The 25,933-nt window shown below is 32.9% G+C and overlaps 3 protein-coding genes across 5 annotated transcripts; 2 read left to right on the forward strand and 1 right to left on the reverse strand.

The window, feature by feature from the left end:
- Positions 1 to 6,056: 6,056 nt before the first annotated feature.
- LOC126716009 (uncharacterized) lies at positions 6,057 to 9,375 on the forward strand. Of its 2 annotated transcripts, none has more exons than XM_050416913.1 (3): positions 6,057 to 6,165; positions 6,648 to 6,923; positions 8,245 to 9,375. In XM_050416913.1, exons 2-3 carry the CDS (start codon positions 6,653 to 6,655, stop codon positions 9,000 to 9,002), a joined length of 1,029 nt encoding a protein of 342 aa, XP_050272870.1. In that variant the 5' UTR covers positions 6,057 to 6,165; positions 6,648 to 6,652; the 3' UTR covers positions 9,003 to 9,375. The 2 variants fall into 2 exon arrangements, with proteins under 2 accessions (XP_050272870.1, XP_050272872.1); XM_050416915.1 differs by lacking the exon at positions 6,057 to 6,165 and adding an exon at positions 6,192 to 6,525.
- A 101-nt stretch (positions 9,376 to 9,476) lies between these two features.
- LOC126716008 (stromal 70 kDa heat shock-related protein, chloroplastic) lies at positions 9,477 to 13,955 on the reverse strand. Its single transcript, XM_050416912.1, has 8 exons — positions 13,285 to 13,955; positions 12,067 to 12,319; positions 11,836 to 11,915; positions 11,514 to 11,656; positions 11,295 to 11,393; positions 10,868 to 11,057; positions 10,262 to 10,660; positions 9,477 to 10,155 (listed from the first exon to the last, which is right to left on the reverse strand). Exons 1-8 carry the CDS (start codon positions 13,810 to 13,812, stop codon positions 9,736 to 9,738), a joined length of 2,112 nt encoding a protein of 703 aa, XP_050272869.1. The 5' UTR covers positions 13,813 to 13,955; the 3' UTR covers positions 9,477 to 9,735.
- Positions 13,956 to 22,085: 8,130 nt separating this feature from the next.
- Positions 22,086 to 25,653, forward strand: LOC126716010 (uncharacterized). Of its 2 annotated transcripts, XM_050416917.1 has the most exons (6): positions 22,147 to 22,192; positions 22,260 to 22,460; positions 23,341 to 23,652; positions 24,599 to 24,760; positions 25,260 to 25,343; positions 25,431 to 25,653. In XM_050416917.1, the coding sequence occupies exons 1-6, from the start codon at positions 22,163 to 22,165 to the stop codon at positions 25,536 to 25,538; spliced, it is 897 nt and encodes a 298-aa protein (XP_050272874.1). In that variant the 5' UTR covers positions 22,147 to 22,162; the 3' UTR covers positions 25,539 to 25,653. The 2 variants fall into 2 exon arrangements, with proteins under 2 accessions (XP_050272873.1, XP_050272874.1); XM_050416916.1 differs by having other exon boundaries at positions 22,086 to 22,192; positions 25,260 to 25,653.
- Positions 25,654 to 25,933: the final 280 nt, after the last annotated feature.

Raw genomic sequence — 25,933 nt, forward strand, 5'->3', positions numbered from 1 at the left:
TTTTAATTTTATATTTTGATTTTAAGAGAGAGAGATAGATATTATTTGATCTGTGACTTTGTAGGATATTAGTTTACAAAAATCAAAATCTCAAACTATCAGGGGAGATTAATCTATAATTGATGATTTAACACATTTGCAACATCTTTTTGAAATATTTTAGGGTTTCAATTGAGTTAAGGTTCTATTGGTCTCGTAATTTGAGAGTCTTAATAGAAATGAAAAAGAAAAATGCGCTAATTAAAAGTACTATAAAATGTTCAAAATATAATGTGACATTGTTTCTCATTGATGAACTTCATCAATTTAACTAATGAATGTTTATATAACTTTTTTGTGATTAATAACATGATAATTTGTAAGCCAATAGTAAAATTTGTAGTATCCTTAACATCACTAATAAAAAAAATGTACAACCTTTAGAAAATATATATATATATATATAGTTTTATAAAAATTTGGGCCTTTAACTATGGAAAGTGGGACCTTTTTTCCTAAGAAAATTTTTGTTTTTTGGTAGGGCCTTAGGCCTAGGCCTAACTTGCCTAGGCCTTGAGCCGGCCTGGATCTACCACTATAACATGTTATATCAACAACTAAACAATTACGATAAAATTTGTGAAAAATGTGGTTTTCCTAAGTTTATTGGTTTAAAAAAAGAAAAAGAAGAAGAGATGGGTTACACAAATCCATGGAGCTTCCTTAATACAAACACATCTTTCTTTTGAGAATGCAAATATAACCTTCAGTAGTTCAGTTCACCCAACTCCAATTGCAACTAGACTAATGTACAATATGTGTAAAGATGATATAAGTGAAAAAGGGTGGGGAGTGGAGTGGATCCTATTGGGTATTGAAGAAAAGACAGGCTAAGGAAAAATTAACATTTGTGAGGTATAGACTGTGAAATCAACTCAGAGTCAGTTTTTGTTTTTCAATTAGCTAGGACGATCGAGAAAGGAATTCAGTGGGGCATCATCAGTTGGCTAATAAAATGGGCTATTAAGAATGACTTTATTGGATAGCTGCTGTTACAGAGTCCTATGAGCTAGTGTTGTGGACTTGGAGATATAATATTATGTCTGTTCTTACTTGTAGTTGTAAGTATACAACTGTTTTACTGAAATAAAGAGCTGACTGCACATATTAGATTTTAACCATGTAAAGTTTAAACTCAGAGAATATTGCTATGTTTTACTTAACGTCATCTAGTTTATATCCTAATTATCAACAATCAGGTGAATGTTAGGCATTTTTCAATTCCATAGTTTTTCTCCTTGTTTTAATGTGAATTCTATTAGATGTCAACAAACAAGTAGACACATATATATATCTTCTCAAGAAAAAAAGGTAGAGACTTACATATGTCCTTGCAAACTCTGGGGATAGAGCAAGAATTTTATATTTTTGTTTCTTTTTTGACCTAAAATATTTTCAAGAAAATAACTTGTTTAGCTAAGTTTGGATAGTTTGGTTCTGATCCTAAAAATCATTCCAAAAATCATTGTCATTCCTTGGCTCTCGAAGAAGATACATAAAATATTTTACCCTTCTTTTGAGTTATTTTTTTGTTAATTTCGGAAGAGATTTTCTTTTGATCAAGATTTATATCAAACATTGAAAATATGTATAAAATTTTAAAAATATATATATTTTACGTAGAAATAAACATAGAGTAAAGTTACTTTTGTCACCCATTGCATGGGATAGAGACAATTTCTTTTAAAAAAATAAATAAATAATTGTGCCCTTTTCTTCCTTACAAATTAAAGAGGCTTTGTGCTTATGCTACTATGAAAGTATGCTATGGATAATGTGTCCACAAAAATCTGTAAGCACATACTACAAAACAAAATATATTCAATTTCTCCTAAAAAAAATCTATCATTTCTTAGGAAAATGGAAAAAAAATACTATAGTTTTTACTACATAATATTTACAAGTTGTAATTGTGGTTGTAATTGTGATTGATGGATTTCAACAACATAATAAATGAATGTTGAAATACTTTTTTCTAATTTATGACACTTCAATTGTGAAGAATTATGCTGTAAAATTTATAGTATCTCTAAAATCACTCAAATTCTTAATTAACATGCAAAGAGAAATCTTCAACTTTTCTCCCTACTATTATGAGGCATCTTGTTTTGGTACTAACTTATTTTTATTTTTATTTTTTATGGAAATTTTGGTACTAACTTATAATCATGAATAATAGGCTTTGTGAATTATGGAATCTAGTTCTTGTTCAATGGCAACTTTGACACTAATTCACTTAGGTTGCGTTTGATGTAATGTAAAACATTTTTGAGAAGAAGAAAAAAAATTCAATGTTTGGTGTTTTTGCATGACGTACTTTCACTCAAGGAGGTTCAATATTGTTTTTCCTTAAGTTGTAAGTATAAATTGTAAAAACAAAAATGTGAGAGAGAAGGAGAGAATAAAATAGTGTCTTTGTTTTTTCTTTTTTCTTTTTTTTAAGAGAAAATGTATAATATCAATAACACAAGAAAAGGATTACAACAGGGCCTCAGCCTACAACAACTAAAAAATATAAAATATTAAAAGTGTTTGGAATATACATTCAGGTCAACAATTTTCGTATTAATACATTGTCTTTTTTTCATTACATCTGATCGATGATACTTCAGTGTACTTGAGCTAACCCAATTCAAATACATGTCCGTATCATGTCGGCTTCATTTCATTGGACTATTGGAGGCAAATGCAAGCCATGTATGAGGATAAGTTTACCTATCTAGCTGTCAATTAATGGTGGTGCATTCTTGCTAATTATTCCCATGAACATTATTACGTGATCATTGATGGGTGGCCATAAATACTAAAAAGGGTCCCATGGAAGAGGCTGCTGCTCGGCTGATCTGCTGTCCTGTGTGTCCATCTACATCGTCCTCCGGCGAGAGATGCGACGTTTATGCCACGTCATCAGTGAACACGTACTATTTGTGGGACCCACGAAGAACATGCAAACTTGGGAAGAGGCTTAGCCTAAGTGGGACCCATAGGAAATGCATTCGTGGCTAAAAACAGTTTGCCAAGTGTGTTCCAACATTTTAATGCAGTATTTGGCAGATTCCGACAAAGCGACAAAAAATTCGCTTTAGGCAATTTAAGGAGAAGTAGAGTCTAATTTAGTAACTATACCATTTTCTATTTTTGGCTTTTCTTCTTCAAATTACCAAAACGTACAATAGTCACGAAAATTAATTAATTTACGTAGGACATGAATAAAATTATAAATATATTTTCAAAGTAAATGAATGAGGATATAAATATATAAGCTCAATACATTCACATCCGAAAAATACAAAAAACAATACATTTTACATCATCAAAAAACCCACTTTTATTTATATATAGAATCATTTAGTGTTATCTTTTTTTCCCATAATCAAAAATTATATAATTTTATGGTTCATAACCTAGTTAAACATGTTAGATATGTTAATGGTTTATTTATGTGAATGAAGAATATTTCTCCACAATTTACTGATATAGTTTTAGCTAATTATGGCTAATTCCTTTTAATAAAAGTTTATGGTATTTCTTTTATTAAAAAAAAAAACCAATTTTATCTATGTCGCACAATAGCTCTAACAACACATTCTTTATTTTACAGTTCCCCTTTTTAAAATAATACCATATTTTGACACCTACACACCAACAACAAATGTTTACATGTTGCTATAGTAGAGGAGAGTAAGAATAAAAGAGAATAAAAAGCTTTTACATATAATAATGAACATGTAAACATCTAAGTTCACTGTTTTTTTTTTTTTTTTTTGTCGCAAAATACCTCAACAAATGTAGGTTTTTTTTTTTTTTTTGGTGCTTTTTGGTGAATATTATCATATATTTAGCATTTTGATGGGATATGCCTCATTGGATGAGAATGCGTTGTTCTCAATTCCACCTAAAATAAATTAATTGCATTAGAAGCCAAAAAAAAAACTTTTTTATGGCAGTTAAACATGTGAAATATGTTAATGATTTATTTATGTGAATGGAGAATATTCTTCCACAACTTACTAATATAGTTTTAGCCTATTATAGCTAATTCCTTTTAATAAAAGTTCCTGGTATTTCTTCTATGAAAAAAAAAAAAAAACCAATTTTATTTATTTTGCACAATAGCTCTAACACATTCTTTATTTTACAATTCACCTTATTAAAATAATGCTTTATTTTGTACACACCAACAACAAATTTTTACTTGTTGCTATAGTAGAGGAGAGTCAGAATGAAAGGGAATAAAAAACTTTTACATGTTATAATGAACATGTAAACATATAAGTTCACTGTATTTTTTTTTTTTTTTTAGTCGCAAAATACCTCAACAAATGTAGGCTTTTTATTTTTGTGCTTTTTGGTGAATATTATCATATATTTAGCATTTTGATGGGATATGCCTCATTGGATGAGAATGCGCTGCTCTCAATATTCCACCTAAAATAAATTAATTGCATTAGAAGCCAAAAAAAAAAAAAAAAAAAAAAAAACTTTTTTTCTTTGTTGGAGGAAGTAGAATATAAAGTATAAACACTTGTCATGAGAATACAAGTACAACACTCGTACTTATCTAAAAGAATTTTTGGAGGAGAGAATTTTTTTCTTTTTTTGTTATAAAGGAATAAGTTGATTTTGTATATCTTTACGGGAAACCATGCGAACCATTAAAAATATGTAAAAAACTTCTTTTATTGTGAACCTTTTTCAAGCAGTTTTGCTCTTCATCGTTCACTTGTATAGGTTAGAGCGAGAGAATTTCTTTTCACCTAATTGATACCTTTATTATGGCACTAACAAGTTGATTTATTCTGTTTTAAAGGTTGAAGGCTTGAAGGGGACATTTTCTTTCGTTCTTAAAGAATTTCTCTTTTAAATAATTTTACATATAAAAAAAAAAAATCATTGAAATGGTTAAATAATATAACTTCATATAAATGATGGAATTTTAGAAGCTTCTGAAGTGATTTCACTGACATGGCAAGAGTCTAGTGTAGTGTAGGTATCAATTACTTTATATATTCTCTTTCTCCCAAAGCCAAAAAATGTACGTTTGCTATTTTTTCATCATTTATTAAAAAAGAATCTACGTATGTAATCATCCAAAAGTTATGTGTCCGATATATATATTTATCAAGATAAAACTCCTATTTTCCTTAATCACATTGTCATTTTAAACAACTTTTAAACAAGGATGATAGTGCTATTGAATGTCCATAAACACCAGTTAACTATAAACATCTTCGTTTTCTTTAGTGCAAGCCAAAGCCAAGGGTTACTACTTACAATACTTTTATAAACATGCAAGATTATTCACAGCTATTGATATATATACTTGCTAATGACAGTCGCAACCATTAAGAAACCGAAAATAATGATATTTTATCGTTATTGACAATGCAACAGAAATTATTGGTAAATCATGAGACTAAATTCAATTATATTTTTAACAGATAATACTAGAAGATTAATGTTTAATTTGTCACAAATCTAATGCACATGGGTTAATTATATTTAACAACTTTTAAGTGAAGAAACTTCAACCAAACTTTAAGGACAAAAAGTATATTTTAACAATTTTTTTATAAATATAAAGAAGGCTAAAATCCCAAATTACACCCTTTAAACTTAGTGAATTATTATTCATTCCTATATATATCATTTATATATTTAGCATTTTAGTACTTAAACCTTTACAATTTTAGTCAAGTTTGTTTTTCCATCTATAAAATTGCATGAATCACAACATGCCAACAATTTCATAAATTGCAATGGATGAAAGTTTAAGAACTAAAAGATCGAACAATTTATAGGTTAGAATTCTACCATATTTATAAAAAATAAAATAAACTAAAATGACAAAAAAAATAAACTTTAAAGAGGTAAATAAAAGTTTAGTGGAATATGGATTTTTGTAAAAAAAATAATAATAAAAAAATAAAAAAGGTGCAAATTTTTAAGAAAAGAAAGAATAGGCTAATTTCGTAACTTCAACATAGTACAAACTACAAACATGTCGTCTTGTCCTATGAAAATATGGGACATAAAAAGGTGGGGGTGAGAGTGCAATTGCAATTGCAATTCATTGAAAATACAGTATGGCGGAGACATAGCGATAGACACAGAGAAAAACCAGAGGTGCGCGTGTCTCTTGCTCTATGTCTCTATGTCTTATGTTATGTGTGTCTCTGTGTGTGAAATTGTTGGTCTAAGCGTGGAACCAGTAAACTTTTTAGTTTTAGAATCTTCCAAACAAAACAAATCCCATCCATTTTTTTTTTCATTTTTCTCAGAACTCCTATTTTCGGTTCCTCCGAAAAAAGCTTTTGAACAACCTTAAAACTCTCTCTCTCTCTCTCTCTCTTCCTTTATTTATGTTCTTCAATATCTTTCAAAATAGAAACCCCAAAAACAAAAAACAAAAAAAATTCTCTGTTTTCTTCTTTGTCAATTTTATCATGTTTCATTATCTCTAATGCTCTGCTCTCACTCCTTCACGTACGTATATTCAATATATTTCATTCCATTTTTTGTTTAATACAATCTTTGTTTGAATTGTGTTATGTTATTTTGATAAATTTGTTTTGTTTTGATGGGTTATTTATTTATTTATATTGCAGAGTTGATGTGCGAAACGGGACTGAGTTGGGGTGAGTTAGCTGGAGCGAGTTATATATATATATATATATATATGATGGGAATTGAGGTTGATAATAATAATAATAATAATAATGGTGGAGTGGTGGAAGAAACGACGTCGTCGTCGCCGGTGAGCAGGGTAAAGTTCATGTGCAGCCATGGTGGGAGGATTGTCCCTAGGCCCCCCGATGGTCAACTCAAGTATGTTGGTGGCGAGACACGTGTCATTGCCATCCCTCGCGATATCAGCTTCTCAGGTTTTCATTTTCTTTTTCTTTTTTTAAATATATTTTGAGATTCATTAAGAGTCATAAGAATAATTTCATGGTGGGCAATTTTTAAATTAGATGAGGTGGATATAAGTGGTCTAAATTTTGAGCAACATCGGCAAGATTATTGTTTCTATGTAATAATAGGTTTTATTGTCGATAGCTCGATTGATATTTTAAGGTATTTTCAATAAAAATGTCTGAAATTTAAATCTTCATTTTTTATTGTAATGTTGAATTATAAAAAAGATTTTGTTAATTAAATTTATGATAGAACTCATAGTTTATGAGAGAGAAAAGAGCATTGCATTTAAGTTATAGAATAATTTTTTTAATAACTTAAGCATTGTTTAATAAAAATTTATAATCTAGTGAAAACTTAAGTCCTCTATTATTTTATGGAGTTGGAGGTTTGATAGAACTCCCAAAGTCTTCAAATTTCAATATGAAAATATTAATAAGTCAATTCAATAATTCTTCTAGAACTTTTTACCAGAATACAAATTATTTATACCATTTTATTGAAGTGTAAAATGATCCCTTATTAAGTGATGTAATTTAAACAAAAAATTACAGGAATTAATTTAAACTATATATGTCAAAGATTTGGAGATATACTATGACAGTTAAGCAAGCTCTATTAATCTTGAGGAGGCCAAATGGTATGATATCAAGAAAATTTTGTTTCAAAAACTTAAATGGTTAAAATCTAACAAATTTAATTATTATTCTAACATATCCCTACATGCCATAAACTTAGATGTGTATTGATACTTAATTGTGCTTTTGGTAAATTAATGAACTCTAGTTGCCCGATGGTGTTTGAATTGTTCCCATTCATTAATATTCAATTCAGGTGTGATACAATTTCGTAAACAAATGGACTCATATCCGTTACATGAGAAAATATTTTTTGTAATAGTTATTAAGTCTCCTGTGTAACAACCCAATAAGCAAGTGAATGTTATATAATTAATTTTATTCTTCTTTGTCAGAGTTGAATCCACCAACCTCCCACATGATATTCATCAATTGGATTATTACATGACTTGGTATTAACTGTTACAACTTAAAAAATAAAAATAAAAATCCCTTTAACAGATTATAAACAAGTGGTGAATACTATCTTGGGCTCAAGTCCTCTTGAACATGTCGTTTCGAATGAACCACAGTCATTGTATTAGCAACTTCTTGTGTTGTGCACTGTTTCATTTAGAGTGCTGTCAATAAAAGTAGAAAATGTGCTTATGTTCCTTTTAATATTAAATAACATTGCCTTTTGTTGTTTTGACCTCTTTGTTGTTAACAGAGCTAATGAAGAAGCTAACTGCAACGATTGATGGGGACATGGTTCTCAAGTACCAAGTAATCCCTGAGGAACTTGATGCCTTGGTGACTGTAAGATCAGACGAGGACCTTAAGCATATGCTTGATGAACATGACCGCCATGAAAGTGAAGGAAACCCGAAGCTCCGAGCCTTCTTGTTCCCTTCCAATCCAATCATACTTGAGAACCAAGCAACCTCCATTGAACCCCATGTATTAGAGCAGCGCTACATTGACGCCATCAATGGCATATTTCGTACAACTCCCCATCCTAAACTCACCTCTATCAATACAAATAAATCCACCTTCAGCATTTCTTCTGGTTGTTCTTCCCCCCATAGCAATTCCCCTGATGGCCAAAATGTTGATGCTATTATGACTCATGAAGGCAACTTGTCAAATGTCAACCAAAATGGCAAGATTTCAGTGCATAGAGTACAAAGCTCTCCTACCCTTTATTGCCTCAACAATTTCCAAAATCTCAGCAAAAACCCTGGAAACCATCACCTTTACCAGCACCACCAACATTACCACTTAAACCATCAACACCACCTTCATCACGGCTATCATCCTAGACCAATGGATTCTCACAGAGGTGATGTTGGCAGAGAAATGTTAACCCGAAATTGGTCATTGGGCAGGGTTGATGGTGGGAGGAGCCTAATGTGTCGTGGCCTAAACCCCCATTACACATCAAGTTCCCACCATAGAGAGCCTGGAGGCTGCATCAACTGGGGGTAGTACCATGAAGAGCATAGTGTCCTTGCGTGTACTAGGCTAAGTAGATCTGGGAGTCTTTCTCGGAGTCCAAGAAATGCCTTTTTGGAGGGTGAGAAGGCATGAAGTTCTTCAAGGTATTCAAGCAATAATTACCTTACATCTCATATATATATATATATCCTCTCTCATGTGAGACCTCACATCGAATGGAGTCTCACCAGAACTTTTAACAATGGTATAGATGATTTTTTTTTTTCTTCCTTCTATACCTAATATTTGGTGTTGGTTTTGTATGTTGTATATAGCTATTGCATAGAATTGGAATAGACTACATAGTCTGCGTGTTATGCGAGTTACCTGTAAATATAATGATTAATGCACATTTTATCTAGTATATGTTCCAGCGAAACGCATCCACAAAAAAGGGCCTAATCTAACCCACAAATCATGTGTATATACATTACACACACAAAGCAAGCAAAATGGCAAGAAAGCTTTCCTCTCAAATCCAGCTTTCCTCTCAAATCCATCATATTGCATTTTATAGTAGTTTTAAATGAAGTACATGGGACTTTAGTCACCCAGAGATTTTGATATCAATGGAAACTATTATAGTTGTTTTCAACTCTATTTCTAATAAAAATGGCTAGAACTGTTAACCAAATAACAACCAAATCTGATCCCGCAAAATCAATTCTTATACACATTAGAAAGGAAGAAAAGGGTGACAAAAAAATATCAAATTTTTGCTATCTCACTTGCTATCGGTGAAATCTGCATCTATAACATCTCCTTCAGGCCCCTTGCCTGATGATTCCGAAGACCCGGATTCACCGCTAGGTGCAGGTCCAGGCCCAGCACCAGCACCAGGCCCAGCACCAGGAGCACCTGGTTGGTTGTAAAGGGACTGACCTAGTTGCATGACTTCTTGATTGAGGGCAGCAATGGCATCCTTGATGGCTTGTGTCGAACCCCCTGAAATTGCTTCCTTGAGCTCGCCAAGCTTGGCCTCCACCTTCTCTTTCACTGGGGCAGGAACCTTGTCTCCCAGTTCCTTGAGCTGTTTCTCTGTCTGGTAGACAACAGAATCAGCTTGGTTCTTTGTGTCAATGGCATCTCTCTTCTCCTTGTCATCCTTTGCAAACTTCTCTGCTTCATTAACCATCCTTTGCACCTGCATATTTTGACACATTTAGCTTAGTTCCTTTTCAGCTTTTGACCTAATCCTACAAACTGAAATAAAGCTCAAACATTTATCCAAACCCTATATTATAACATACCTCATCACTGGGCAATGTGCTAGCACCGGTAATGGTAATGTCTTGCTTCTTCCCTGTGCCCTTGTCAGCCGCAGTGACCGAAAGAATACCATTCGCATCAATGTCAAACTTCACTTCAATTTGAGGAACCCCACGAGGTGCAGGTGGGATACCATCCAAACGGAAGCTGCCAAGAGATTTGTTGTCCCTAACGAATTCTCTCTCTCCTTGGAGAACATTAATCTCAACACTAGTCTGCCCATCTGCGGCTGTGGAGAACACCTCTGACTTGGAGGTTGGCAAAGTAGTATTTCTTGGGATGATCTTTGTCATTACACCACCTAGGGTTTCAAGACCTAGTGACAATGGTGAAACATCCAAAAGCACGATATCACTGACATCCCCAGACAAAACACCAGCCTGAAAATAAATTGTCACACATGAATCAAACAAACAACAAAGTTATTTACACAATACCAGCAAGCATTTTGCAACATAAAAGAATGGAGAAAAACATTAACTAGAGCAATCTTATACGAGTATATCACAACAATAATCATCAAAATTGTCACACAAGACAAAGGAGACAATATATTAGTTAAGGTGAAAGCATTCAGTAGGCCTCACCTGAACTGCAGCCCCAAGGGCAACAACTTCATCAGGATTAACTGTCACATTGGGGTCCTTTCCAGTCAACTTCTTCACAAGATCCTGAACAGCCGGGATACGTGTTGATCCCCCAACAAGGATTACCTCATCTATATCTTTGAAGGAAAGTTTTGCATCCCTCAAGGAATTTTCAACTGGTGTTTTAAGCCTAACATACAATAACAGACATGATATGTTATAGTCTGTATTATTCCACTTCAGTTGTCTTAAGGAGATTAAGAATAAAAGTAACAAAAATCTGCTAGAAAAAACCCTTTCTAACCAATCCATAGATTACAAGGAACAGAAATAAAGTTACACCAGAAGACAAGGGAGCATTAAAAGAAGAGCATGCAATGATTAAGAAAATAAAGCACTATTGGATGTCTGGAAGAATATTAAGTACCTGTCCAGAAGGTCAGAACACAATTCTTCAAACTTGGCCCTAGTGATGGTGGTCTCAATGTGCTTGGGGCCATCTGCAGTAGCAGTAATGAAAGGCAAACTGGAAGAAGACAATATTTTTATCAATATAAAATTTCAGTTGAACTTCTCACAGACACCCATTTGCACTGTAAGAGAAAGAGAGAGTACTCAAGAAAACATTCTGACAGATGCAAAATACCTAATGCTTGTCTGGGTTAGAGTTGAAAGCTCCATTTTAGCTTTCTCAGCTGTCTCTGTTAATCGCTGAAGAGCTTGTTTGTCCTTCAACAGATCAATTCCTTCATCTCTCTTGAAGCTTGCAGCAAGCCAATCAACAATTCTCTGCATGCATTAAGAAACACTTAGCACTTAAGTATCACTATATAATTCATCATACCCTCCTGCACCCACCCAAAAAGAGAAGAGAGAGAGAGAGAGAGAGAGAGGACAACAGAGTAAAAAAATTTAAGTTGCTCATAATTGAACAGGCCCAGAGGGATAGAAAAAGCGAAGATTCAAACCTTGTCAAAGTCATCACCACCCAAATGAGTATCTCCAGAAGTAGAAAGAACCTCAAAAACTCCGTCACCAACCTCAAGCACTACAATGTAAAAAGAAAAAATCAATTATAGAAAACCAAAGTCAGGAATACAGAATGTCCAATATACAAACTGACAAAATGAACTAGAATAATCACAATGTGCTAATGTACATGGCAAGGAGTTACATAAGTCTAGAAACATATTTGGTACCTGACACATCAAAAGTACCACCACCAAGGTCAAATACCAAGATGGTCTCGTTGTTCTTCTTTTCAAACCCATATGCTAAAGATGCAGCAGTAGGTTCATTAATGATTCGAAGAACTTCTAAACCAGCAATTCTACCAGCATCCTTTGTTGCTGTCCTTTGGGAATCATTGAAGTAAGCAGGCACAGTAACAACAGCTTTTGTAACTTTGTCATTCAAAAACTTTGAAGCATCGTCCGTAAGCTTTCTCAAAACCTAAACCAGAAATAAATGAATTCAGAACCCACGTGCCAAAACAACATAAAGAACTTTAAATTATAAACTTGCAACCATATAATGCCACCATTCACCCAAAAAAGTACATAACTTCAATTAACTAGAATTAAATAGCAAGAAAAGGGAACTAATGATGTATACTTGGCAATAAAAACTAGCATGCTGATGCCATGTAACAACTGAAATGGAATAATCGAATAGGGAGAGGGCGGAATAAAACCACCTGGCATAACTTTTTTAAGTTCAAACACAAACACCAAAGTTCATAGCAACAACCACCATATATCTGCAAGAATTGCAATATTTTTCTAATCCAGGAAGTGAAAAACGTGTCAAGAATGAAGAAACACAATCTCTGCCTCCAATCAACTCTGAGAATTTAACAATCCAGCCCACAACTAACCAAAGTTTCCCTTATCCAAAACCTCAAAACTACCATTGAAGTTACTTTTTCCCCTTTCATCTCCTCCTACTACATTTAGTGACCAACCAAACATAGCCCAAAAACAATATCTTCAATACGAACCCATTACCAAAAACTAGAAACCAAAGCACAAATACCGCATTCACAAACCAAATACCGTCATATTAAACCAATAAAAATTAATTAATTAATAAAGCTCTCACTTTAACAAAGACAAAAACTTTTAACAAACCCATTACCAAAAACACAAAACCAAGCAAAACACATTACCCCATTTCTAATTCCCTTCCTCTTAAACAACATTTCAATGTCACAATTTCCAAAAGGTATAAACTTTCACAAACCCATTACCCAAAACACAAAACAAAACCCAACCCAGAACCCCCATTTCTAATTCCCTTCCTCCAAACACCATTTCGATGTCACAAATCACAAATTCCAAAACAACAAAAACTTTGACAAAAGCCCATTACCAAAAACGCAAAACAAAACAAAACCCACAACCCCAATTCCCTCATACCTGAGCAGAAATCTCCTCAGCCGCAAACTGCCTCCCAATCGCCGGACAATCCAACTTCACATTTCCATTCTCATCTCTCACAACTCTATACGAAACCTGCTTGCTCTCCTCATCCACCTCCGTCATCTTCCTCCCGATAAACCTCTTCACCGAAAAGAACGTGTTCTCCGGGTTCACAACGGCCTGTCGTTTCGCAATCTGACCCACCAACATATCACCATTTTTCGCATACGCCACCACAGACGGCGTCGTTCTCTGCCCCTCGGCGTTCGTCACTATCGTCGGCTTCCCACCTTCCATCGCCGCCACCGCCGAATTCGTCGTCCCCAAATCGATCCCAACCACTTTCTCGTTCACCACTCTCAAGGGTCCCACCCTCTTCGCTCTCAGCTTCGGGTAAAACGCCGTCGTTTTGTGAAGCTTCTGTCCGAAGAAGAACGCTTTGGAAGAAGCCAAATTGAGCTTGCCGGAATACCCACGAGGGCTGATTCCGAGGCCATGGATTTGGGCAGAGGTTGAAGACGCCATTGAAGAATTGAGAGGAAATTGAAAGAGATAAACCCTAACCCTAGAAATTTGAGGGACAGAGAGAAGTGAATTTGGGGTTGAGGGAAGAGATAAAAGTGAGAGAGAAGAGGGTTTATGTGTATGAGAACTTAATAGTGAGTGAGGGTTAGGTAGTGACACGCGGAGAGTTCTAGAATTATCTCCAGCTTTGCACGGTAGAAGACAAGATGGGTTGATGAGGAAATCTTGACCGTTAGATTGGATTTTTTTTTTTTTTTTAAATTTCTTTGTGTTTGGTGAGGGTGTGGCCCAAGATATGGATTTTTGGGTTGGGTTCATTTTATGATGCTAGATGGGCTTGAGGTTGAGCTTAAGCTCTACTCCTTCCAATTTTTTTGTATAATATAAGTAATAAACAAAATTTAAAATTTTTTTGAGCAAATTACATTTTTCCACTATAAACTATTGCATCTTATTACACTTAACCCTCTAAACTACTGAAACTCACAATCAACTCCACAAATTTAAAACTATGTTACACTTAACCTCTTGCTATCTATTTTGTTGTTAACTTTAATGAAATTAATTATTGAAAGACATATTTATCTCTCGATTGTCTATTTTGAGAGAGTGGTAGAATGGTAGATTGTTCTTTCAATGCTAAATTCTATTAGAGTCAATAGTAAAACAAATGTGTGTTTTAATGGTATAGAGGGTTAATTGTAATCAAAGATTCAATATAATAATTTATGATGGAAAAATGTAATTTGCTCAAAATTTTCATTGAAGATATATGGAGAAATGTTAATTTTTTTTCCCCTGTAAATAGATGACTGTCATATATTAAATAATTAAATTAGGCTAAGAGCCTTAAAGTTTAATTGGTATTTTCATGTGTTTTTAATGGAAACATACAAACTTCAAATCTCCTTTCCCCAACTATTGAATTAACCAAAAAAAAAAAAAAGGATTTAGGACATGGACTCTCATAGTATATACCCACCATGTCATAACAAAGCAAAATATAAACATTCACAAGAGGACAATTGAAAACAACTAAATCTTGTTGAAGATAATGTCATTTTCTAGCCAACTCATTGGCTAGCCTCAAGAAAACAATGCTTCATAAATCCGAGGTATATATATGAGATGTTCCCGTAATTCAAGATAAGAGATATACATGGCTTAAGGTGTTGTTATAAGTATTGGTATCCCAATCAAGGACTACTTTAACATCAATTCATATTTCTACCGCTTGTAAATTAAGGTTTATGCACATCTTAAGGCCATCTCTTAGAGCAACCGCATCAGCTCGTTTAAATTTTCTGTTTATTTTACACGAAAAAATCTATTTTTTCTATTTTACACATCTACTTTTACAAAACACCCACATCAGTTCATCTATTCTATCACCTCTTTTATTTAAATAATCAATTTTCTTAATTATTTTATTATATCTCTCAACTAACCCTTTTTATACGCGCGCTCTCTCTCCACCTATTTTATCTGATTGTTGCTCTCTCTCTCTACACCCATCTCTCTCCCTCTCGGTCTTTCTCTCTGTATACCCATCCCTCTCGGTCTCTGTATACCCATCCCTCCGGTCTATCTCTCTCCCTCTTGGTCACAAACTCCGGTCAGAAGCACCGATCCACCCATCTCTCTCCCTCTCGGTCACAAGCTCCGGTCAAAAGCACCGATCCACAACTGCACCGATCCACAGCTCCGATCAGGCTCCGATCCACAAGCACCGATCTACCTAGCTCCGATCAAGCAAGATCCATACCCACGAGCTCCGATCAAGCGAGACCCACTAGCTCCGATCAAGCAAGACCCATGAGCTCCAATCGTTCCAGTCAAGCACCGATCAAATACCGATCGTTCCGATAAGCACCGATCTGTCTCTTTGTTGTTTGTGTGTTTGGGTTTGTTTGTGTGGGTGTGTTTGTGTATCTCTATTTTTTTTTTTTTTTGAGCAAGTGTATCTCTGTATTGATTTTTCTGTGTGGATGTGTTTGTGTGTGGGTGTGTTTGTGTTTGTGTGCATCTGAGGAAAAAGAAGAAGATGAGGAGAGAAGTTACTGAGTTTGTTGAGCACGGAGAAGAGAGAGAAAAAAGGGAGCGAACGGGAAATGAATAAAATAATAAATGGATGAGCTACAGTAGCTGTGTATATTTCCACAGTTACTATAGCTCGTGTAGAAATATACACATTTTTACACAATTTTAGAAGCACTGATGTAGAGCATTTTTGGGTCAAAATGTGTAAAAAGAGCTGTTTTTTGTATTTTGCAAGAGTTTCCATGGACTGATGCGGATGCTCTTAGAGTCCAAAGTTCACTAACACTAGAAACCACACCTATAGATCAAGTAAAACCCAATATCCAAAGCCCTCTATGGTCCTTGATAACACCTCAACCACTAGATAGGTTGGCAATACTCAATAACTTAACCACATTCCTATGGATAATTTGAGTAAGCACAAATACTTCATTTATAAATTGCTTAACTTGTTTCTTATCATAAATTTTGGACTTCTTAATGGCTACCACTCTATTATCTAGAAGCACTCTTATGTAATCAGTTCCAAAGCCTCGTTTACATTAATAATAATTAGTTACAGTAACTTATTCTTTTTAGTTGCAATAAAGGCTTTAATACTAAGTTGCATTAAGAAATTCTTTTTGCAATAATTTAAATTGAAGAAATCGTTATAATAACTTTATACCAATTATTTTGCAACGAATATAATATTACAATAATTTAATACAAATTATTTTACAATCTATTGTAATGAAAAATAGGAAACAATTATCTATTATAATGTAAATATCGTTACAATAACTTGACTCAAATTATTTTGGTCAATTATTTACAATCTATTGCAATATAATTGGTGAAATAATAGCCTATTGCTACAATATATTTGAAGTAGTAAATTTTTTTATTACAACAACAAATATATTATTACATCAAAATTGTCATTAAAATATTTAAAGTTTATTGCAACGAAATTTTTTATAGCACAAACCTATTACCTTAAATTTTATTGCAACACCTTGCATAAACTATTGCAATAACTCTCAATTGTTAACTTTAATGAAATTTATTATTGAAAGACTTGTTTATCTCTCAATTGTCCATTTTGAGAGAATGGTAGAATGTTAGATTGGTCTTTTAATGCTCAATTTTGTTAGACTCAATAGCAAAACAAACGTGTGTTTCAATAGTATAGAGGGTTAATTTTAATCAAATACTTAGATTAATAGTTTATAATGGAAAAATGTAATTTGCTCCAGATTTTCATTGAAAATATATGGAGAAATGTTAATTTTTTTCCCCTGTAAATAGAGGATTGTCATATATTAAATAATTAAATTAGGCTAAGAGCCTTATAGTTCAATTGGGCATGAAGTTCTTCAAGATATTCAAGCAATAATTATCTTACGTCTTATATATATCCTCTCTCACGTGAGACACCTCACATCGAATGGAGTCTTACTGGGACTCTCAATAATGGTATAGATGATTATTTTTTCTTCCTTCTATACCTAATATTTGGTGCTGGTTTTGTATGTTGTATATGGTTGTTGCATAGAATTGGAACAGACTACATGTAGTCTGCATGTTACCTGTAAATATAACAATTAATGGCACATTTTATCTAGTACATGTTCCAGCAAAATGCATCCACAAAAAAATGCCTAATCTAACCCACAAATCATATGTATATATATTACACAAAACAAAGCAAGCAAAATGACAAGATAAGCTTTCCTCTCAAATCCATCATATTGCATTTTATAGTAGTTTTAAATGAAATACATGGGACTTTAGTCACCCAGAGATTTTGATATCAATGGAAACTATTATAGTGGTTTTCAACTCTATTTCTAATAAAAATGGCTAGAACTATTAACCAAACAACAACCAAATTTGATTCTGCAAAATCAACTCTTATACACATTAGAAAGGAAGAAAAGGGTGACATAAAAATATCAAATTTTTGCTATCTGACTTACTGTCGGTGAAATCTGCATCTATAACATCTTTTTCAGGCCCCTTGCCTAATGATTCTGAAGGCCCGAATTCACCGCTAGGTGCAGGTGCAAGTCCAAGCCCAGCACCAGGAGCACCTGGTTGGTTGTAAAGGGACTGACCTAGTTGCATGACTTCTTGATTAAGGGCTACAACGTCATCCTTAATGGCTTATGTTGACCCCCCTAAAATTATTACATTAATAATAATAATTAGTTACAATAACTTATACTTTTTAGTTGCAATAGAGGCTTTAATACTAAGTTGCATTAAGAAATTGTTTTTGCAATAATTTAAATTGAAGAAATCATTATAATAACTTGATACCAATTATTTTGCAATGAATATAATATTACAATAATCTAATACAAATTATTTTATAGTCTATTGTAATGAAAATATGAAACGATTATCTATTACAACGAAGATATCATTGCAATAACTTGACTCAAATTATTTTTGTCAATTATTTGCAATAAAATTGGTGAAATGATAGCCTATTACTACAAGATATTTGAAGTAGTAAATTTTTTATTGCACCAACATATATTATTACATCAAAATAGTCATTAAAATATTTAAAGTTATTGCAACAAAATTTTTTGTAGCACAAACACATTATCTCAAATTTTATTGCAACACCTTGCATAAACTATTTCAATGACTCTAATATTATTGCAACAATTTTTTTCGTAGGGTATTAATCAGTACAAATATTTCATTTTCTTGATCAAAACGAAATGGCTTCCAATATGGTATTAACTTCCTTGGTTGTGTGTGAAGAAAGAAGAACAATTAAGAAAATCAAGAAGAATTGATATTTTAATAAATTGTAGTGTAAAATAGATTGTTGGAAATTAGATAGTTTCTCTTGTAACATTAAGCCACTATTTTGTTGGAAGAATTTTTCTTTGAGTTGATGAGCCTTCTTCTTTTCAGGTCCCAATGTATCCAAAAACCTCCCATAAGCAATACTAAAAGGCCAACACTACCACCTGCAAAAGCTCAAACATTATTTGTCAATACTATTGTTTTTGTAACAGTAAATACTTTGACACAATTGAGAACTAAATATGTTAATAAATAACACATTTAATATTTATAATATAAAGATAATTAGAATTACAACTCAGTTGGTGATTGCCGCGTAAGCATATATCTGCAAGCAGCTCTCAAATGTGGTCATGTCTACTTAAATCAATATTAAACATACAACTAAAATAGAACTGGTGAACCACAATTTTGAATTTGACCTCAATTGTTAAAACCTTAACGTTCCTTTCTTAGTAGAGAAGAAGTCAATTAACCTAGAAATTTATGTTTGTTCTTGCTAGTAGCTTAAATCAAGAAAACTAAAATAATATGACTAAATTTTATAAAATTTACAAATTAAATATGATCAAGTATAACTTTTTTGTACTCCCAGTCATCAATGAAGAAATTAGAATACTTTAGTGTCCTTGGTCAAGTGTGTGTTGTGATGTGCAATGATGTGTGAGTGTTCTGTTGTGGCATGTACTGTGCTAAGTTGGATGTGCACTAAACTGATTAAGTGTAATTACAATGTGACATGTATAGGAATTGTTAAGCAAGTGCATAACTAGAATTAGAATTAGTTAGAATTTTCTCCTTCTAACTTCTCTCTTCTTAGTCTTCTATATCTCTCATTCTAAGGAGGATTATGGTTTCCTTGAATCAACCATAACTCTATAGCCATACAACCATAAGATTCTGCAGAATCTTATCAGAATTTTTGTTGAGATTGAGCAATAGAGAAAACAATACGAAAACAATATATACTTACATAGTGCAATAATGATAATCTTGGATTGACTGTTCATATGAATGCAACCTATTCCATTTTTAATCCCATCGCCATGATAACCCTTGGGACAAAAGCAATTAAAACCCCCAGGAAAATTCTGGCATCATCTGCTATAGGAGTTTAGAGTTTCACACTCATTGATATTTGATATCAATTATTTTGCAACGAAAATAATATTACAATAATCTAATACAAATTAATTTACAATCTATTGTAATGAACAATATAAAACAATTATCTAATACAATGAAGATATCATTGCAATAACTTAACCCAAATTATTTTTGTCAATTATTTGTAATCTATTGCAATAAAATTGGTGAAATAATAGCCTATTGCTATAATATATTTGAAGTAGAAATTTTTTATTGCAACAACAAATATATTATTACATCAAAATTGTCATTAAAATATTTAAATTTATTGCAACGAATTTTTTTTTAGTACTAACCTATTACCTTAAATTTTTTTACAACACATTGCATAAACTATTGCAATGACTCTAAAATTATTGCAATGATTTTTTTCGTAGTAATAAATATATATATATATATTTTTTTTTTGGTAGTGTACCTTGACAACCATAAAGGAGGTATGGGTTTTATTGATAGTCATAAAATGTAATGAAGCTCAACTATAGGGAATTTGAGTATTAAATCAGGTGTAGCAAATTACAAATAGCAGAGCATGAGGATGCAAGTGGTTTGTGTTCACCAATAGAGTATTAGTTAGTTAGTAGTGGGGTTAATTGTACAGCTGGAGGTGAGCCTAGCATAAATACTTGTGATGGAACTTTTAGAGAACAACCGGAAATAAGACTACAATTTGTTTCCTCTTCTTCTCCGTGTTCCCTCTCTTTTCCCTCTCTACGTTCTTGGATGGTGAATCCCTCGAACCAGTCAACATTTTTCTTCACTCTCTCCATTAATTCCCTTTCAATTTCTATTCTGCTGCATTAGTTTACTGCACTATTACCAGAAGGTTCACTGCATAGAAGCACTTGCAACAATATCCAGGACCGTTGTTGGAATCATAACACTCACTATGCATTGCCACGCCTATAGATCAAGTAAAACCCGCAATCTAAAGGCCTCTATGGTCGTTGATAACACCCCAACCACTAGATAGGTTGGTAGTACCTAATGAAGAGCTGTTTAGTTTCTACCGACCTTTCTTAAGTTTAGTTTGTACCAAACTTTTTCAAGTTTGGTCCATCTCACTCTAACTTCCTGCTTATTCTTGCTCATTTGAGACAGAGCAGTGCAAAAGAAATATTATAAGGGATCGAAAATATGCTTTACTTTCTCTAACGAGCTCAAGTTTCACAAGTTTAAAAATTGTCTTTGTTTTTATGAAGCCAAATGTTTCAAATAGCCCAGCTATCTTATTTTCCAATGTTTGATAGCCACACGTGTGGGGTCAGGGTTGGCTGAATGGGTGAGCAAAAGATGCAATCGCCTAAGGCCCCAAGTAAAAAAAGGCCCCTAAATTTTAACCAATAGGGTTATTTGTAATCAATAAATAAAATATTTTTTTCCCATATGAGAAACAAATAAAAAAGAGAGAAAAATGCAACGTTTACAATATTTTTTGTAACACTTTTGCAACTAATGCTAAATAGTAGGTTGTTACAACTTGTTATTAATGGCAAAAAAATAATTATAGTGATATTTTCAAATAGAAAACAAAAAACAACTTAAAACCTAGAATTTGTTGTAAAAAAATATTGTGAATATTGCACTTCTAAAAAAAAAAAAGAATAATAATAAGAGGTGAGTTAGCAAACTTTTACTAGTTTTCATCTAAATCTATCACTAACCCCACTCTTTTACTTACCACTACAATCTGCCACATCAATAAGTATGAAAAATTTTGTCAAGTTTTTTCTGTCTATAAAATTTCTAAAAAAAAGAAAAATTCTATGTAATTCATGTTAATTAGTAATAATTTTACATTTAGGCTCAGTTTGGATCCACGTTGCGTTTGCTGCGTTTAAGTTTCCTGTGTTTTCCCTTTTTTTTTTCTTTTTTTTTTTTTTTTTTGCACGCCTTTTCCCCCAACAAGCGACTACTGTTCATGTACTGTACATGAACAGTGGCCGCAACTTTTGACCAGTCTTCTATGAATAGTGCATCTATGCACTATTCACAGACCCACAAATTTCATTTTTTATCAATTTTTTCATTAAAAATGGGTCTCATGGTATTATTCACATATTTAAAAATTATTTTACTACAGTGTTTTCAGTTTTCAGTTTTAGTTTCAGCAAAATAAGTTCTATCCAAACAGACTCTTAAAACAAAATAATCAAATTTCGTGTTAGGCCCAAATACATCAAGCCGCCTGTGTGGTAGGCACAAATACATCAAGCCGCCTGTGTGGGGTACGAGGAAGGGTACCTCTTCACCAACCAACTAACTTGCGTTGATCAATGCTACATATACATCTACGAAAATGTTTTGACAGCAACCTACATTTTCGTTGCTTCTAAAACTCTCTCACGGCAACATGGCAAAGCTACCTGTGAAGTACTATGTGGTACCTCTCTCTATCTCTCTCTATTATGTATATATATATGGGATTTTGAGTTGGGTTTTGGGCGCAGGTGGACGCGTTCACTGACTCAGCTTTCAAGGGAAACCCAACAGCGGTGTGTTTATTAGAGGAAGAGAGAGATGAGAAATGGTTGCAAGCTGTGGCAACTGAGTTCAATTTCTCTTGTTACTTGACTCGGCTATCTGGGTCCGACTCTCTTGACTCGTCCAATCCTAGGTTCCGTCTTAGATGGTTCACTCCTGTTGCTGAGGTCTCACTTCTTAATTTCACTTCCACTCTTAAAAAAACCATAAATTTAAAAATGTTTCAAAGTGCTACTTTTTGAATTTTAGGCGGTGTTTGGTAGAGTAGTTTGACAAAGGTTGTTTGTAGTTTTTTGAAATATATATAGGTGAAAAAGTGTGTGGAAATATGTGTAATTTTGTTTAAAATGTAAAAATGTGAGTTTAAGATGGTAAAACAACCAGACCCTAATATTTGCCTTTGTGGGTGTTCTTAATTCATCTTATTATATATTAATTAATTTTAGATCATTAGAATAATAGTTAAAATTTTAAAATTGGGTGCTTTCTATTAGCTTTTAGATCATGTATTAGTTGATCGTGTTTTACAATTGGAAAATGGTAATGATATTGACGTGCGGATGAATGAGATTGTTGCCACTTCAAAGATATGGTAAATAAATATATCTATTACTTTTTATTTACTGACATATCAGTCTGTAAGATTTATATAAAAAATTAATTGTATATCTATTATTACTCTTTGGTCTTAAGAATTTCAAGCGATGGGCCCTACATATTAAGGTGGAGTATGAGCCACATATGAGAGAAAGTGTTAGAAGAATATTGTATTGGACAATTCTATGTGTTTGGATTCTTTATAATCTTTCTTAATTTTTTTCTTATTCCAACATTGTATTTAGAGCTATGTCTTGTCATTTCTAACAATGAGTTTGAGTTAAGGTTGTTTATCACTTAAATTTCATACAAGTATTAATTACTTTTAAATGTACTTAAGATTTCTTATTTTCTTTCAAAATTGAACATCTTGCCATTATTTATTTACTTTTAAGTCTTTTAGCAATGAATTATTGATCAAATGAGTAATTGATACCTGGCCTTTTGCAGGTTAAGATATGTGGTCATGCTACATTAGCTGCTGCACATACACTCTTCACTTCTAGTTTGTTGAATTGTGATGTCATTGAGTTTGTCACAAAATCTGGAACATTAACTGCTAGAAAGGTTGCAGATATACAAACAATTGATGGTTCGAATATTCAGAATCATGAGTCACAAGAGAGTTTTCTTATTGAATTGGATTTTCCTACCATCCCAATGATTGATTTCAACTCTGCTGAGTTTTCACCCATTTCCAAAGCCTTGAATGGTGCCTCTGTGATTGATATAAAGAGAACAGCAACTTTAGATGATCTCATTGTAACGTGTCCTAACATTTTCTCTTTGATTTAATTTTTCTTTCATACTTACCTTTCAAAGTTCATAACTATAGTAGTTATATATGCATTGAAAATTTTTCGATAAAATATACTTAAAATGAATGATATGAACTAACTTGTGTATGATTTGTTGACCTATTGGAATCATGGCTCGTTCTCATTTGCAGCCATAATTGTTGGGTTAGATGTATAATAGGTTGTAGTATGTCTATTAAATGTTTTGTGTCTAAGTGAATCTTAATGGAAAAAATAGCATCTTTTTGTTTGGTTTTAGAATATTTTTAAGCACCTAAAAGTAATGCCTATCATGTTTCTCCTAAGATTTTGTGGAAGGAAAAGCATTGGAATGGGAAAACTATAAGAGCAGAGATATGTAAATTAGCCTTGGCAGCTGCTATCTATCACATTTGGCAACAAAATGCTATCCTTCATTGTGGGGTTTAGAGACAGAATAAAGAATTATTCAATCCATTAAAAGAGAAGTAAAAGCAAGAATTGAGGCTAGAGGGGAGTATATTGAATTCCATTCTGAATAGAGCTTTATGTAGTAAATGGGGAATTTCTCTATGTGTTCTAGTGTCCCCATGGTCTAAGTGATAGTTAAGGTGAATGGCTGAAAGTCTGTAATGTGTTGTCTAGTTGGTTTTTCAATGGCTGAAAGTCTGTAATGTGTTGTCTAGTTGGTTTTTCTCCTTTTATGTTTGGAGTTGGTGTTTAAGCATTTGTATTTTGTAAGCTTATTCTGCTCCTATGGTAGCAGCCCTTCAGCTGCAAGTTTCAGTTGTATTGAAAATTTCTATTTATTTCAATAATATATCTAATTCACGAAACCCTGACTAGTCTATTGAGGATTCATAACCGATCCCATAACTTTGGAACTAGCACTTGGTTGTTTCATTCATTGAAAACCTTATCATGTTTTGCAGGTAATACTCTCATCTGGAGAAACTGTTGCAAAACTTCAGCCACAGTTTGATTTGATATGTAAATGTCCTGGAAGGGGGATAGTTATTTCAGGGCCTGCTCCCCTAGATTCTGGATTTGACTATTACTATCGATTCTTTTGCCCAAAACTTCAGCTCAATGAGGTAAAATATGTTTGGCATTTGGTCTCAAACAATGTAATGTTATTCAAGAACTTGATATATTATCAATCTCTGTTTGGTCTCTTTATTGCATTAATAACATGTTTTTGATTATGTTAGAATGAACATTGAATATCTCTGGATACATGATTCAACAAGTCACGAGGGACTTTTAAGGTTGACACAGTTTAATGCACTTATTAGAGCCTGCATAATGAATTGATCAAGATTATTTGATTGCAAAAAACAAACAAATGAGAGATGTTATCAGACCTAAGTAATACCCTTTACTCAAACAAATTTCGTCATGTTAAAGGATGCTTCTTCATGTGTTGAATAGCTGAGTAATTCTTGTATCTAATTTTTTTATAATGACTTTGTACCGTGGATGATACTAGAATGCAGAAATAAAATGAGAAAAAAGAACCTCCCCTTCTTGTTATTGTCTAGAATTGAAATGAAACTAGTGCATTTTCCTCTTACCTATTTCGCTTCTTTTCAGGATCATGTTTGTGGGAGTGCAAATTGTTCCTTAGCATTGTACTGGAGCAAAAGGCTAGGGAAGTGTGATCTTGTTGCATATGCGGTATTCTTGCCTATCTTTAGTGCATGCAAACTCATCGTTGTAGTTTCTGTCTTCATCATATTAATTGACATTGTTGATTCTGTTCAGGCTTCAGCTAGAAGTGGAGTAGTAAACATTCATCTCGATGAACAAAACCAAAGAGTGCTACTGCGAGGAAAAGCTGTTACTATCATGGAAGGGTCTCTATCAGTTTAGACATTTGGAGTTAAAACTCCATTTTGCATGTATTTTGCAATGAAATAATTCCCCGATGACTGGAATTGAAATTTTCAATCCATAGTTGATTTAAGGTAAAAGCAGTTTATTATCATCATTTTTTTTTTTTTTTAAAGCAAAAATAGTTATAAGGCAATCTTTGGCCTTGAGTATATATGGGACTATAGGTAAAAACAATTGAACAAACTTTTTTTGGTAGAGTTATTAGAGGGACTAAAATCACAATTGATCCAAACTTAGATTGTATAATTTTCGTTTTAGTCTTAAAAAATTTTATTTTATGTAACACCTTGAGATAAAGGGAAAAAAATTAATGATCCAAAGAAGTCTAGGATTAAAAAAAATATATATAAGTGAATAATATAAAGGAAGGC

Source organism: Quercus robur, chromosome 2 (assembly GCF_932294415.1).
Source record: "Quercus robur chromosome 2, dhQueRobu3.1, whole genome shotgun sequence".
Lineage (NCBI taxonomy): Eukaryota > Viridiplantae > Streptophyta > Magnoliopsida > Fagales > Fagaceae > Quercus > Quercus robur.

Coding starts and splice junctions, on each gene's coding strand:
- LOC126716009 (XM_050416913.1), top strand. CDS start 6,653: ATGTGCGAAACGGGACTGAGTTGGGGTGAGTTAGCTGGAGCGAGTTAT. Junction 6,924..8,244: donor TCGCGATATCAGCTTCTCAG/GTTTTCATTTTC, acceptor TGTTGTTAACAG/AGCTAATGAAGAAGCTAACT.
- LOC126716008 (XM_050416912.1), bottom strand. CDS start 13,812: ATGGCGTCTTCAACCTCTGCCCAAATCCATGGCCTCGGAATCAGCCCT. Junction 11,058..11,294: donor TGTTCTGACCTTCTGGACAG/GTACTTAATATT, acceptor ATTGTATGTTAG/GCTTAAAACACCAGTTGAAA. Junction 10,156..10,261: donor GCACATTGCCCAGTGATGAG/GTATGTTATAAT, acceptor CAAAATATGCAG/GTGCAAAGGATGGTTAATGA.
- LOC126716010 (XM_050416916.1), top strand. CDS start 22,163: ATGGCAAAGCTACCTGTGAAGTACTATGTG. Junction 23,653..24,598: donor CAACTTTAGATGATCTCATT/GTAACGTGTCCT, acceptor CATGTTTTGCAG/GTAATACTCTCATCTGGAGA. Junction 24,761..25,259: donor CAAAACTTCAGCTCAATGAG/GTAAAATATGTT, acceptor GCTTCTTTTCAG/GATCATGTTTGTGGGAGTGC.